Source organism: Thermobia domestica, chromosome 2 (genome assembly GCF_964235325.1).
Source record: "Thermobia domestica chromosome 2, izTheDome1.hap1.1, whole genome shotgun sequence".
NCBI classification, from domain to species: domain Eukaryota; kingdom Metazoa; phylum Arthropoda; class Insecta; order Zygentoma; family Lepismatidae; genus Thermobia; species Thermobia domestica.
In genome coordinates this window covers 75080849-75097214 of record NC_137455.1, presented here as the reverse complement: position 1 = coordinate 75097214, position 16366 = coordinate 75080849, and the positions used below count along the sequence as shown (strand labels likewise).

Genomic DNA, 16366 nt, shown 5'->3' with positions numbered 1-16366 from the left:
CCATCCGCTTATTTATCGACTCTGTTTGTCGTCACGTCGGAACAATAATCGCCGTGCTACTTTCTGTTGTTCTTTATATGTATAATAAAACTACAAAATTACTTCTCTATTTTTACCATTATCATTATAACGTCGAGAAGATCGAGAAAAGTGTAAGAAAAATTTCCAGGCCCAAATCTAAAAATTGAAAAAAAAAATCCTCAATAGTCCCAGGACCTGCCGAAAGGCAGAATACTTAATAATAATAATAATTAATATGTATAAACTATCCGTATATGGTCATTGTAGATATTGATATTATTGAGTATTTTTTGATATGATTGAAGAATATTTTCAGTGTTGAATATGTATAATTATATTTACACTCATAATTACCATATTGATAAATATGTGAATATTAAGGTTTACAAGTGCATATCTGTCATATATCCTTTTCTATATTTTTAATTCTCATTTTGCTAGCAAGTCATGACTTTTAAATCAACTCAAAATTACGAAATCATCTCTCGATAACTTACCCATCTTCTATTTTAGTCACTTTCTTTAAAGATTTTTTTCATTGATAACATTGTTTCTTAATAATTTTTTTTTATGTTTGCTCAAACGATACTTGTTCGCTATTGCGCATGTTTGGTTATATAAGTAATCATCTAAGCAGAAAATTAATTTTCTTGTATGTTTTACATGAATTCTAGATTTCCCATCTGTTACAATCTAAAACTGTTAAAATGCTCTTTTACTGGAAATGTTTTGATTTTGAAATACGTTTTAAAAATAAATAACAATGATAATAAAAACTTGAAGTTGAAATCCTTCAGATCTCGTGAGAAAAATCTAATTTAATATTGTAATCAAATTGTAATTAGTATTGCAGAATGAGGTTACGGATATGTTACCTATTAGAAGGGCTTTGTTAAATCCTAAATTTACTTGCATTTTTGATTTTTTTTTAAATTAAGACATATCTATGTGATTGTTATTTCGTTAAATAATTTATGAATATTTAATCCTTTTAAAATCATTAAAAATAAATTTTATCACTGTTACCGAAATTAAGGTAAAATTGTTGTAATTTGGTTGCTACCTTTTGCAAATTTCGATAGATTTTTTCCTACACATTATCATCAGCACATAAAGAGACAGCTGAGTTGACCGTTTTAGGTTTAAATAATCTAATTTACTTATTCATCATTTTTAAAATTGAAATACAATTCAGTCAATTATGTATATAAATTCACTTGCCAAATAGTCAGCACAGCCGATTCCATAAGTTCTAATCTAGTAGGGTATATCTCTTTCAGACTTGCAGCATGTGGATATTCTTTGAAATAAACTTTCGGTTTCACCAAAATCATATTGTTACTAATATCATTTTAAAGTATTTTTCGACCTTGGAAACCACTATTAAATTTTAGACTTGGAGACCTGAAATTCGAGTTCCGTGGCTTTCCAGCTCTATCGCTCTATCGCACAGGTATCACGCTCTGGAACAATTCATAATTTGACCAAAGCACAGCCTTGATAGGCAAGCGAAATGTATATATTAATTTATTCAGATTTAGTAAACCTGAGCGTAATACATGTTATTATGCTAATTAACCCATGCTCGTACACAGGAGTCGAGATCAAATTTATCTTATCTTAACTTTGACAATATCCAATCTTCACAATTTTAACCATATTTTTTCATCGTACTTGTATTTTCGTCTATAGAAATCATTTAACTAGGAATTAACTGTATCTCAACTGCTTTTTAATCAGTGTGAATTTAAAAACAATAAAAATAAATTGAGTTGAGTTGTGCTTAGTACTGCATGTACATTAATATTTTTATTACAATGAAGAAAACAGAATATATCTCATTACAATTTCTAGTTCACAAAGTTGAATCAAGCTATAAACAAACATACCACATATACAATAAAATATACCTAGGTATTAACCAAACCAAAGAATATAAAATATAAATTAGACATGCAAATCATATTAAAGGAAAAAAGGTCCTCGACTTGCTACAAGGTGTAGATAAAACTGCTTCTTAACTAAATCAGGAAACACGTCAACAGCATTAGCCTAATCATTGCCAATTGATAAATATAAAATAATAATAAAAATATATTATTATTATTATTATTATTATTATTATTATTATTATTATTATTATTATTATTATTATTATTATTATTATTATTATTATTATTATTATTATTATATGAGAAGACGAGGACTTATCTATATTGTAAAATTGAAAGTGACTATGTTTATGACTGTTAATCTCTTGAACCGCCCGACCGATCTCGATCAAATTTTTAACGTAGATGAGGTTCGAGCCTGAGATGTTTTCTATTATTTCACTTTGACCGTAAAACTTATGGGAGGGGAAGGAGGGGGAGATATATAAAAATAAATAAAACTTAACTCTTGAACCACAGGACCGATCGCGATCTAATTTTCAACCTAGATGAAGTTTGAACATGAGATGAATTTTGTCATATCACTTTGACGATGTAACTTAAAGGAGGGGAAAGACATTTGCAAATGATCGAAAATGACTGATGTTATCATAATGTCTAATCTATAGTTTTTCAGGTCGCTGAGATGAACAGTGACACTTCCAAATACAAATTCAGCCCCGCAAATTGTGGAAGGGGAGGGGGATATATAAAAATCGAAAATGACCGATATCAAAGAGCGCTTTAGTAATAGTAAAAAGTGACTGACTAACGAAACATATTACTGTTTTTTCTTAATTTAACCCAGCGAAGCGGGTAATTGATGCTATTATTTAATAAAGAAAATTTCAAAATGCAATGCAAAATAAAATATATATATTTTTTTTACAAAGAAGTAAACATTGAAAACTTCATTTACTTATATATATATATATATATATATATATATATATATATATATATAAGTAAAATTAAGAAAAATAGTAATATGTTCCGTTAGTAAGTCACTTACTTTTTACTATTACTAAAGCACTCTTTGATATTCGTAATTTTCGGTGATATTATATTTCTCTCTACCCTCCCCATGTTGCGTGGCACGCATCGCAAGTATCATTGTTCATCTCAGCGACACCGAAAACTATGAATTCGACACTGATATTGGTCATTTCGATCATTATATATATATATATATATATATATATATATATATATATATATATATATATATATATATAACTCCCTCCCCTTCCCCAACTTGCGTTGTTGAATTTAGATTTAAACGGCATCAGAAGTATCATTGTTCATCTCAGCGACCCCAAAAACTATGGATTTGACACTAATATCGGTAATATCTGATCATTTTTAAATGTATCTCCCCTCCCTACCTTTAAGTTACAACGTCAAAGTGATATGACAAACAACATCTCAGGTTTAATATATATCCTCCTCCTCTACGTTGCAATGTTGAAAGTTTAATCGAGATCGGTCGGGTGCTTCAAGAGTTATGAAGTTTTATTCATTTTCATATATTTCCCCTTCTCCCGTAAGATCTACCGTCAAAGTGAAATGATAGAAAATTTCCCAGGTTCTAACCTCATATATGTTGAAAGTTTGATTGATTGAAATCGATTAGGTGGCTCAAGAGTTATTACAAACATAGTTACTTTTATTTTTATATATATTGATATTAGTATATATCCCTCTCCTCCCCCTTCCCTATGTTGCTCCGTCAAAGTGAAAAGATAAGAAACATCTCAGGCACGATCCTCATTTATCCTAAAAATTTGATGAAGATTAGTAGTTTGGTTCAAGAGCTATTAAGTTTTATTTACTTATTTTTTTATAATTTCCCTCCTCCCCCTCCGCTAAGTTCAACCGTTAAAACGAATACCTAAAAACACTCCCAGGCCAGAACGGCTTCTACGTCAAAAATTTCATGGGAGTCGGTCGGGCCGTTCAAGAGATTAAGAGTGACAAACATAGTCACATTTAATTTTATAATATAAATTGAGTTTTAGATTGATTCCAATGTATTTTTGTTGACGTTTTAATTTTGTAATCGTTCTCTTTATTGAGTATAGAAAATTATTTTACATAAAGTGTAATTTCAAAATTTATTTAGTATATTTTTTAGTATGTTAGTATGTTTAGTATAATTATAATTCATATTTAAGAGAAATACCAAGGATTGGGGAGCCATAATTGTCATCACCGCCTTCCCCTTAAATATGCCGTTATGTGTATCAAATTCATATTTCTTTGAAAAAATTGCTATTTACACTAAAAATAAGAAAATAGAGAAGAATGAAAAGAAAGCAATAGAGAATGAGATAAAAAAAAAAATAAGGAAGTTCGCTTGCCTTTGTCTTTGGTAGTGGAGCCTTCGGGGACAGTCAATAAAGGCGGATAGCGAGGCATGATGGGAAGGAATGGGAGCGCGGGCGGTGAATCGCCTTTCACCGCGACTCCTGGCAACGCCGAGTCGCTCTTGAAGAACGGAGAACTCCACAGGCGACTGCAGTACGAAAGTCCCCCCATTCCATTGGGCGGCGCGGTTGGCAGCGACGAAAACAGTGGCGTCAGAGACGGCTGGCCTTGTTGGGTGCCACCTGGTAAACTTGTACCTAGAATAAAATAAACAAATTATGTCTTAATATAGTATTTATTTGTTATTGTTATTTTGGATAAAAGTTGCCATTTTTTAACTGAGAACAGGAATCGAACAGGTACTATACACATATTAAAGGCACAATTACAGTATTTACAAATGTGACTGAGGAAATATCCCATAACAAAAAAAAATCTCAATAAGAATCACAAGTAGTTTCCCCCACCTGGAACTTTTTTTTTCGAAGCCTCATTGCTCAAAAGAGCATGTTCTTTATAACTGGGAAAACTGAGCCGGTTTACTAAAGCAAAATATATTAGGTAATGTATAATTAATGTCTATAATGTTATTAGTGTTTACTGGGAGGGGAGATGCCCAAAGGCATCTGTGAGGGAATAGTTTTCGGGGAAAAAAATGAGAAAAGACAAATATTACATAAACCTAAAAATTGATGCTGATCAAACACTACCTCACCTTTTAAGGCGAGACTATAGTATATAAGCGTTTGGAAGCGTTTCATTATGACACTAGGATGTCTTAATGTAGTATGGTTAATGAAATATAGTCCAAAAATTAAGATTGACTTTTAAACTGTAATTCCTATTTCACTGAAATACTGTCCAAAGATAAGACATAGATCAGTCGATCTATCACACGTAGATTAACAAAATGACATGCTTAGAGGTTAATTTTGATGCGTAATTTCCGAGAAAATCAACAAAAACGAACTTTTGGGGGCTAAAAAAGTGTGTCGTTCCTAACTAACTCTATGACCTATGGAACTCGGAAGTTCAATATCACATTCACGAAGTACATGTGGTTCGAATCTATCGTTAAGCTGTAGGTTCACGTCTTATGTAGCCTCGCTGCTGACAGAGAAGCTAAACTAAATTCAAATTAAGATAAGAGATGACAAAGTGGACATTCAATACACAATTAATCTAATAAAAATTGAAAAAAACATTTTTATTAAGTTTTTCATTATTTTTTAAAACTTTTTGTTGTCACCTTTTCCCACTATGATCAAATTTTAACCCAGACACACACACACACACACACATATATATAGGGCCTATATATATATATATATATATATATATATATATATATATATATATATATATATATATATATATGTGTGTGTGTGTGTATGTATGTATGTCTGGGTGTATTGAGTGGAATTGGATTTCCTAAATATTTAATTTATGTATTACAGACTTTCTTATTGAGTTTAACATTACGTCAATATCTGTAACTTAATATTTACTTAATTACCCTGATTTCGAAAATTATATCAAAGCCTCTGTTTCTTTGGTGGGATAGTACTAATGTGTTGAATTATAGTAAATGGATTAATTTTAGTATAGATTAATATTCTCTGTTCCAAATTGATACATTTCATTACACACGGGCAAAATTTAATATACATTTATCTGATTATTATACAATTCAGAATATGTGGTTGCACTTCTGATTTCTAGAGAAGATGGGATCATGGCAATTTCCAAATGGCATAATGTAATTACGAAAATTAAGTGGTAATAATAATAAGTAGTATTATCACTTCTACATCGCTTGAAATAGTTTAATTTGGTTTCTAGTAAAACAAATCAATTAACAAACTGAATTTTACCAAGCCTAGAATTAAATATAGCATTTTACCACAAATTAAATGTAGTAGTCCTTATCTGAAAATAGTAAATATCTAAGTCTTTAGATTTCTCTAATAAAAAAGTCATTTGGTTTCATTTTAGCATTGTACTCTGCGAACAGATTAATAGTTTGTCTCCTGAACGTTATACTAACCCGCTAAGCTCTATGACACTGCGGGAAATCGAGTATTATATCCATTATATTCCATATAGGATTACAACGGGGAATCAATTTTTGATTGTCTACATCTTGGGATCATCTGCATGGATTACCTTCGCCAAGTAGTTTTCTTGAGATTTTGTGTCCCCAGGACGGACACACGGACAGACAGAATACATGTATGAAGGAATATTTGGTAAACTAAACTTCTTTTAAAAAAATAGGACTGAACATAAATGAAGGGTCAGGGGGAAGAACGCTTTCAGTCCATTTAATGAAATTTTTCAGGAGAGGAAAAAAACAAGTTATTCATTAAATAACCATTGCAATTACATTGTTAGAAAAATAGTTTTAAGTTTATATCATGGTAAATATTGTATATATGTAAAGAAAAACTTATTTTTACAGCAAATTAGAAAATTGGTGTTGGAGATATCGATTTTTTTTTTTTTTTTGGACTGAAAGCGTTCTTCCCCCTGGCCCTTCAAATCAAAATGTCAGTGAAATCAGATATATTATAAGAAATCAGAATGCATTTCTTTTTAGAATGATACTCTCAGTTTAGGTGTTGAATGTTAAATGTTTATATTTACTTTTTAGAGCATATATGAGTATTAAAGCAGTGTACTTCAATTGCAGACATTCGACCATTTTTTTTAAATATAAAATAGCTTAAATAGGAAATTTTAATCTATATTTGCGGCTGAGGTATTTGCACGTGTTTCCTGAAACTAAATGTAAAACAATGATATATATATATATATATATATATATATATATATATATATATATATATATATATATATATATATATATATATATATATAATACACAAATATTGGTATGTCGGCCTGTTTTTCCAAGAAGTAAAAAAGTCAGAACAATTGCAATCACATCCTGATAAAGGAAACATTTTAATGCTCATATTATAAGTATGCTAAATTCTCTAATACAAACATCACCAAATCAAGATATAACTTAATTCTGGATTATGAGCATCAAATGATAATTTCCTTAAAATATTTTTAGATAAAAAAATAAATGTATAATAAATAATACCGTTGCACGTTTCAGAATTTATATCCCACTTTGAGACTTGGATGATAAAAGTTGTGATAGTGATTCGAGCCCCACTTCACTTTAAGCAGTAGTCTTGTTAATCTAAAACTGGGAGGGGGAACCCTGTAAAATTAGTTTCTACACAAGGCTGTTAAGCTGAGAGAATAAGAAGATGACGCTCAGCATTACAAGAGAGTTCAATCTGGGAGCAGATCAGTGCAGCAACCAAATAAACAAGGTTGCGGATGACAAAATAAGGAGACACATCGTCGCATCAGAACCAGAGGAACGTAACTCCATTTTCGTAGGTTTACAGGCGAGAGAACAAAAATATTATTTTCTTAGAAAAATGTGTTTTTAATAAGATGGTAATTGAGCTACATTACAACAGATAATCGACAAGGAGAACAGATGGTTCTACGTTCCATTTACATCAAGTGGTGCTTTCAAAGTTATGTCCAAACATGAAGAAGACAAAAACCGCACCTTTGGAGTTACGTTCCTCTGGTTCTCACGCGACGAGGTATTTGGAAATCATCAAATCATTAATAGGAAAATCCAAGAGACGCAATAACTGAGTAAAGGAAAGATTCTACTGTACCTCAGCCATGATGTGAATATAGACTTCCCTAATAAGCTGTCAAGTCGTAAAATACTCCTACAATTTTTTGCCAAAGACGACGACGTGTCGATCGGTGATTAGTCTCATAGGGTCTTGAACCAGGGTCTCTAGTATAGACGCCATAACTTTTCTTTTCTTCACTGGAACCAATAAATTAGGCTCTTTTAAGATAAAAGATGTTGATGGTTCCTTGGCAGTATGATATTTCTGTCATACAGTTGATGTTAAGGCTGTGGCTGGCCTCATGTGTTTGGTAAAGAGGCTTCTTCTCAATCAAATTCGTGTTGTACTCTTGATCCTCTGTTGTGTTAATGTGTAGAGTGGCCCCTGTCCAAGGGTTTCGTTTGACGTTTCTTTGCTGATTCTTCTGTGTTGGCCACACGTGCTGGTAACCTCAACAGAAAGTTGTAACAGTCGAAAATTCGAAATGAAGAATTATGTTGAGAGAGTTATGGCTGACGAGTAAACGTCACGTTTGGATGAATCGAGTTGTTGCCCGAGATATATGTGACAGAGTACTCGATATATGTGACTAAGTGTGCTCGATATGTCAGAGAAGTTTTAGTTACAAAGCTCAAAGAGTTTAGGAGATACAGCCACTGGAACGTCACGTGGAGGTGTATATTATAGTCTATTTCAGTACGTGATCTTATGATCACTGATGACATTCTAGCTACCAATGTCTTCAATGCGGTTCAAAGTTGCTTAGAGAAGAAATAGCAATTGTACTGGACGTTGAGGTAGAAAGGGTCAGTGAAGATTAGAACAAGAGTGGGATATGTGAATGCAACATCTCATTTCTACATAATATTGATGGTTGTATCCATGGAAGGAGAAATTCTGCTTCCCATATATGTTCTAGTGGTTGAACCAAACGGTAGTTTCCTGTAGTAAAGGCAGCTGATCCGGCTAATATAATTTTAAACTCATTTGCTGGTAAAACAGCGTACATGAACAAGCAAGATCTTAAGACTTTCTAGTCGGACGTCATGTGGAAAAACATTCGAAGTGATAGGAAGAAAGTCCTCCTGTTACTCGATTCATGATCTGCAAACAAAAACGACAGTCTTTCGTCACAGAGCGTGTTCCAGAAGGCTTTGCATTGATCAAATTGCTGGTGGATATAGTGGCATGATTCAGCTCTGCATGTTCACTTCTTCCGCCCATACAAAACCTTTGTTCATTTTATCACTGATACAGCAATAGCAGGAAGTAAAGTGAATATTTGGCATCGTGACAGGTTCATAAAACTTCAGTCGTTCATAATTTACCAGTTCAGTGCTCCTCGTTTTCGCATCGTGTTTCGATTCGCTTTCCATACGGTTGGATACTTGAATGAGGAGCCTGAAAGTTGGATTGTTCCTTACGATTACTGCTTGGACGTAATTGTGTACTACAAATGTTTCTAGTGCGGCTAGATTGCGTTTTGTCTAGTGTGCTCACTATGAGCAGAGTATTTGTGCGAGGCATGCACTCTTTTCTAAGCTGCATATTGATTGTAGTAATTGGTAACTTTTCTATACAATAACGACTTCGGATTTGCAAAACAAACAACTTTCTCTTGTGTTTCATCATTTAAACATGCTGGAAACACAAACATGGTCTTGTTTAGAGAAAATAATAGGTATAAAACATCTCTCTTATGTTTTGGACTATGTATTTAGACTATAAATTGTACCTCCATGTGAGGTTCTAGTGGCTTTATCTCCTAAACCTTTTGAGCCTTGCCCCTAAAACTTCCCTGACATATTAAGCACACTTAGTACTACTCTATTACACATGTCTCGGACAACAACTCGATTCACCTAAACGTGACGTTTACTTATGAAGTGTGTTCAGGAACTTAGCAATTGAGCAAACAGAAAAATAGGAAGTCTCTTGTATATTTATTTCAATAAAACAAATACAGAATGAATGTTAAATAAAGAAGATAGCATACAGAGTGAGTCCAAAATAGGCTCATTGTCCAGTACTGATTCAGACTCTTTACAGTAGACCCTAAGGTTGCCTACAAGAGAAGAGTTGAGGACGTATCATCTCTAAAAAGTGTTGTGAAAGTGGTGTCTCGTCTCAAAAATGTATCTGTTTTTGTTGGAAGAGCTCTGTCTCATATAGGCAACCCTAGTAAGTTCCATTTCATATGCCATCTGTCCATTATCCACACGCAATTCAAAGTTTAAATTAACAAATTGAAATAAAAGAAAGAGATGGATTATAAATACAAGAGAATTATGATGAGAGAAGAAAAAAATAAGAAGGGAAGATGGAAGGTAGAAAACTCTTAGAGAAAACTCATGAACATGATGTTGTCATAACGTTTTTCAGACGAGAGAAAATAGGTTCTGGATAATACTTGATTCCTACGCCCTCTCCCTTTCGATATACATTTCAATGAAGTTGTAATAATAAAACCTTCATAAGATACTGTACTTTGTGGATAAAGTTTGTACCCATCTATTCCCTTAGGATTCGTCCCACAATCAAAGTGGCACAATAAAACCCAACTTCAGGCAGATACTAATTTTGTACCAAAATTCGATTCAAACGGTTCAGTCATTGTCCTGTGATGTGATCACAAACTATACACGACTTCAATTTCAATGTGGGGAAAGTAATTACAGAAATTTCCTCCTTTTCCCCTTAAAAGAAAAATTTTCCAAAAACCACAGAACACCTGTCCGCTTATCATTCTATTCGACTAAACTTGAGCTTAAATGTCTTCGGCACTATCATCAATCAGTATAGTGATCCCGAAAACTATAGATTTGACACAGACCTTATTCATTTTGGATATTTTATTTTTCAGCCCATCTCACCCTCACCGTTAATGACGATGGAGACTAAACTTGGACTTATATGGCATCGGAACTATCATAAATCATCTTAGCGACCATGAAAACTACATATTAGACAATAATATAGGTTGGTTGTTTTCGATCATTTTCAACTTTCAACCCTTTCCATCCTTTTAGAGGATACTAGTCATGTATTACACCACAGTATTTTTTCTATAAGTCATAGTCCCATTATAAGTCTGTGTATTGGTTGAAATTGTTCTGAGCGGTCCAAAGTTATGTTCGAACATATCTAGCTACACACACACACACACACACACACACACACACGTATATATATATATATATATATATATATATATATATATATATATATATATATATATATATATACAGGGCGTTAATGAACTATACCGACAAACTGTAAAAGGTGACTCCTCACATCAAAGTAAGTGAAAAAGTTGATGTGGACCTGTGGGGAAAATTGCACAGTTTCAGAGCTATGGCTGTCCAAAATCGCGAAAAAGCCACATTTCAAGGGGCCCTACTTCGAATTCGAGAAATCGTGGAATGGTGGCCCTTATCAGTGTAAAGGAAGTCACTCATACACAATCCATAAATGCATATTTCATTAATGTTCAATGGGTGTGCAAAGTATTCCTGGCAGGGTGAAATTCCCAGACATGCCATCAACCGAATTTTGAGGTATGTTCTGACTTTATGATTTGTCCAAAGTAGACAAACGATCAACTTTGACAGCAGTGAACACGGAATCCTTTGGCGCGATGTTTGAAAGTGTCAAGGATCGTCATCAGCACGGGCTCTCTACTCGGGGAAAAATATGCTTCCATGTTTTCTTTCACGCTTATAAGTGAAAAAAACGTGAAATATACCATGACGAAATACATCGCATCACACGTTATTCCGAACACAAATAAACATGAGCTGCAGGTTCCTAACACTTCCGATTTCCTTCCAAAGCACTGGATGTCGATTGTTGTCAAGGATTACCTCCTACTTATTTTGGACCCACCTTGAAATCAGAGTATATCAGAAAACTCTATTGAGAGCAAATATGAGAATTATACCCTATACAGGGTACCATGTACACCCATTGAAAATTGATGTAATATGTATTTTTGGATTGTGTGTGCATGACTTCCTTTACGTTGATAAGGACCACCATCCACAGTTTCTGGAATTCGAAATAGTTTATCAGAAAAGCAGTTTTAGTCAGGAAATAAAATATAACTTTACACCATTGTACTTCCATTATCCTTCTAAACGTTTCCAATTGGAAATGCTCAAAATCCAGAATCAGTCCCTGAAAATGGTGAAGCCTTAGATATTTGCCCAACAGACACACACACACACATAAATTTTCAATGTAAAACACTTTGGTCTATGTGAGCTCAATCTTCTCCTAAGCTCCAAAAGGACTTTATGCAACCTACTTTGTGTCTTACATCTTGAGAGAAATATTGTTCCTAAGTCTATTCCCACTGCGGGAAAGGGTCGTCGAGAGAAGAAATGGGGCTGAACGAACTGATCCAACCTTGATAGGTTCTGATCATTCAATCCGATTAGGGAACGAACCGAGACACATTTAGGTTTAGTAACATCTCTCTCTCTCTCTCTCTCTCTCTCTATATATATATATATATATATATATATAGGAAAGAGGTTTTAGTTCCATGTCGCTTCTTGAAATGTCACATATGATATATATTCTATATAAGATTGATGTGGATTTACTATTTGTTTGTTCGCAGAGAGAAAGAGAAATCACTCGAAAATCCGTCCGAGATGTAATCGAATTAATAAATCGAAAGCGGATTCTACCTTGCTTTCTCAACATGGGAAACGTTCTTAGTTATAATTTATTAAATACCAACTCTTCCTGGTTTAAGAAGTAGAAGATTCCATTCCAATTGCTTTGTCTCGCGTGTGTCACTGTACTCAACGATGACGGTGATTATTTTCTATTATAACTTTGTCCTCAAGTTGATCATATAGTACCGTGTCCTGCGAAAACGAACTAAGCGCCACTTTCATACTTTTAAGAAAATTACGTATAAAGGTTGATGTCCAGCATTAATGTAGCCGTAATCAAAAGTGAAATTATGTTTCTTTCTTTCTTTTTTTCTTTTTTTTTTTTTTTTTTTTTTTGGAAAGGTGTTGGTTTTCCTCTCTTTTCGATTGTGCAAAACGTTCTAATGCTTATCAGGAACCAATCGTCGCATTTACGTGGATTTTCAAAGTTTGGCGCTTAGCTCATTTTTGCATAACACGGTGTAAGATTCTTCCGTATAATTAAATATATCGCTGCTGTTTGTAGCTAGTGTCATAGAGGTTATATTTTTCATATGTGAGGTCAAAATTAGAATACTATTCTACTGTTTGGACACCAAATGTCACTAAATACACTGATGCAATAGAAAATATACAATTTAAATTCCTAAAAATGCTTGCATACAAGAAAACCGGTTTCTATCCAAAGTATGTCTCCTATGAAGACCTGGTAAGGAATTTTAATTTTCAAACATTAGAAAAAAGGAGATGTGTTTTTGATTTGTTGTTCTTACATAAATTATTAAATGGTAAAATTGATTGTCCAGAATTAGTTTCAGAAGTATTATTACGTGTCCCAACAGGTAAGACTAGAACAGCAAACGCTGGGACATTCTACTGTAGAAAAGCAAGAACAAAAATATTACATAAGTCTCCTCTGTGGAGAATGTGTGCTTCATATAATGAAATGATTAGATTTCATGTAATAGATGTGTTTAGTATGCCAGAGAACAAGTTCAAAAGAATTATTATGCAATAACTTATGTATAATTAGATAACGTATATTTGTGTATGTATAATAGTGTATGTTAAATAATTCTGTATACGACACTATAACTGGGCATTAAGCCTGTTGTGTTGTCCTTATGAAATAAATAAATAAATAAATATGAATAGCAAGGATCAAAACAATTTGATCATATATCTTATTTAGAACAATATTTCCAGCTGTCAACAGGGTTACACGGCATATACTGCAAAAAAAAGTGTTTGAACATTTTTTTAAGAAGCGACTTTTTGTCATTTTTTAAAAATGTCCACAAATGTTCTATAGTGTTGTATCAGTGAACAAAAATGTCTAAAATGCCTCCTAACAAAGGTTAATAGGAACTGCTCGAAGAGTGTTCATAATATTCGTAAACTTGAGTTGAGTTCAGTTGATTTTAACTCCCTTTCAGCAGCGAGGCTATATGAGACGAGACCTACTAATTAACGTGGAATCTGAACCACATGAGCTCCCGCCGGGAATCCAACTCGGATCTCCCACTATACCTAAACGTGTGATGTGTTCAATCAGTACACACATGGGCACAGCAAAGATGTTTAAACAGAGTTAGGATACTTTACGCATTACCATTTACACATTTACAAGTCTTAAATTTGATTTGAACTACTCACTGAGCAAGACAATACATTTATTGTATAAGATATTAGCGTGTAACAGTTTCATCAACTATCCACTTTGGCTTCATCAGACACAATCTGTCTACGTCTATCTATATCTATCTATCATTTTCGGTATTCCAAATTCTGTAAGAATGTTGAACAATGCTTCTCTCCTAACCGAGTCGTAAGCCTTTTTAAAATCAATAAATAGTTGATGTACCGGGCTATTGTATTTCACTCCTTTTCGAGTATTTGTCGAATAGAAATATTTGGTGGATAGTTGATCGATTTCGTCTAAATCCGCATTGATAATCTCCAATAATTTCATCTGCGTATGGGATCAATCTTGCTAATAGAATGTTTGAGAGGATTTTATAGGACGTTAACATGTTATTACATTACAATATTACATTATAATTATTACATGTTATATATAGGGTGTTTCGAAACAACACCAACAACGTTTAAGAGGTGATTCCTGACATCAAGATAAGACAAAAAGTATAGACCAACTTGGGTGCACAAATGCTTCCTTTCGGAGTTCCTTGGAGCTGCTGAAAACCTGAAAAAATGTACTTCAAAGATCCACAGCTCCAAAACAATGGGACCTTCCGTAGTCGGTTCAAGACTTCACTTAGGAACTAGTATGTGCCCTATCCAAATATCCAAGGTTCACAATCCTGCGGTACTTCCGTAAAAAATTTTATAGAGGTAGTAAGTGAGTACTTCATATTATATGCCAGTAGCCAAACTCCCTAGCGGAAATGTCTTAAGTAAGAATTTTTATTCTAGTTTTCAAGTTTTTTGTTTATTATTATTAATACTAGATGTGTTTTAACCAGAAATGTTCCAACTCGTGAGTTCAGAATTCATACTTAGCCGAATTAACTTCAATCGTTCGAGTCAGTGCGAGTTTCATTGACTTTGATAAGTATATAGCGAGAGCTTTATTGAGCTTGGTAAGTTTACAGTGCAAGTTTCACTGAGCTTGGTAAGTATGCAGCGCTACTTCTATTGAGCATGGTAAGTTTTTAGCACAAGTTCTATTGAGCTTGCTAAGTATACAGCGCGAGTTCCAATGAACTCGGTAAGCATACAGGGCGACTTCCATTGAGTTTGGTAAGTACACAGCGAGAGCTCTATTGAGCTTGGTAAGTATACAGAGCGGCTTCTATCGAGTTTGGTAAGTTTACAGCACAAATTCTATTGAGCGTAATAATTATACAGTGAAAGTTTGATTGAGCTTGGGAAATATATGTATTATCCTTAATCCTAATTCTTAAGCTATTTATTTACTTCAGCAGTCCAATTTCTAGTTCTCGATGTACGTACCTGTTATTGAATCGTAGGGGTAAAGGAACTGGCCACACTCTTCCTGCTCTCGTAATCTATATTATAAAATTGAAAGTGACTATGTTTGTGACTCTTAATCTTTTGAACCGCCCGACCGATCTCGATCAAATTTTCAACCTAATTCGGTTCTGGCCTGGGAGTGCTTTTAGCTATTTACTTTGACAGTACACTTAGGGGAGGGGGAGGGGGGACATAGAAAAATAAATAAAACTTAATAACTCTTGAACCACCTGACCGATTTTGCTCAAATTTTCAATGTAGATGAAGTTCGGGACTGGAATGATTTTTATCAGTTCACTTTGACGATGCAACGTAGGGAAGGGGATGGAGGGGGAGATATACAAAAATCAATAAATATAAAAATAAAAGTGACTATGTTCGTGAATTAATTACTTTTGAACCACCCGATCGATCTCAATTAAATTTTCAACATACATGAAGTTCAAACCTTAGAAGTTTTTTATCATTTCATTTTGCCAGCAAATCTTAGAGGAGGGGAGGAGGGGAAATATATGAATATAAATAAAACTTAATAACTCTTGAACCACCCGACCGATCTCGATCAAACTTTCAACATAGATAAGGTTCGGGCCTGGGATGTTTTCTTCATTCCACTTTTACAATGAAACGAAGGGGAGGGGGAGATATAAGTCAAAGAAGTAAAATAAAAGTGACTGTCTTTGTGACTTAATCACGTTTAAACCCAACT

At 33.6% G+C, this 16366-nt stretch overlaps 1 protein-coding gene across 1 annotated transcript in view; it reads right to left on the bottom strand.

Annotated features, from left to right (window-relative positions):
- LOC145672856 (uncharacterized) overlaps positions 1-16366 on the bottom strand; it is a 214413-nt gene that overhangs the window by 150637 nt on the left and 47410 nt on the right. The window contains exon 2 of the mRNA XM_081742012.1: positions 4313-4576. Within this exon, the coding sequence (XP_081598138.1) occupies positions 4313-4576 (264 nt within the window). The remainder of the gene's footprint in view (positions 1-4312; positions 4577-16366) is intronic.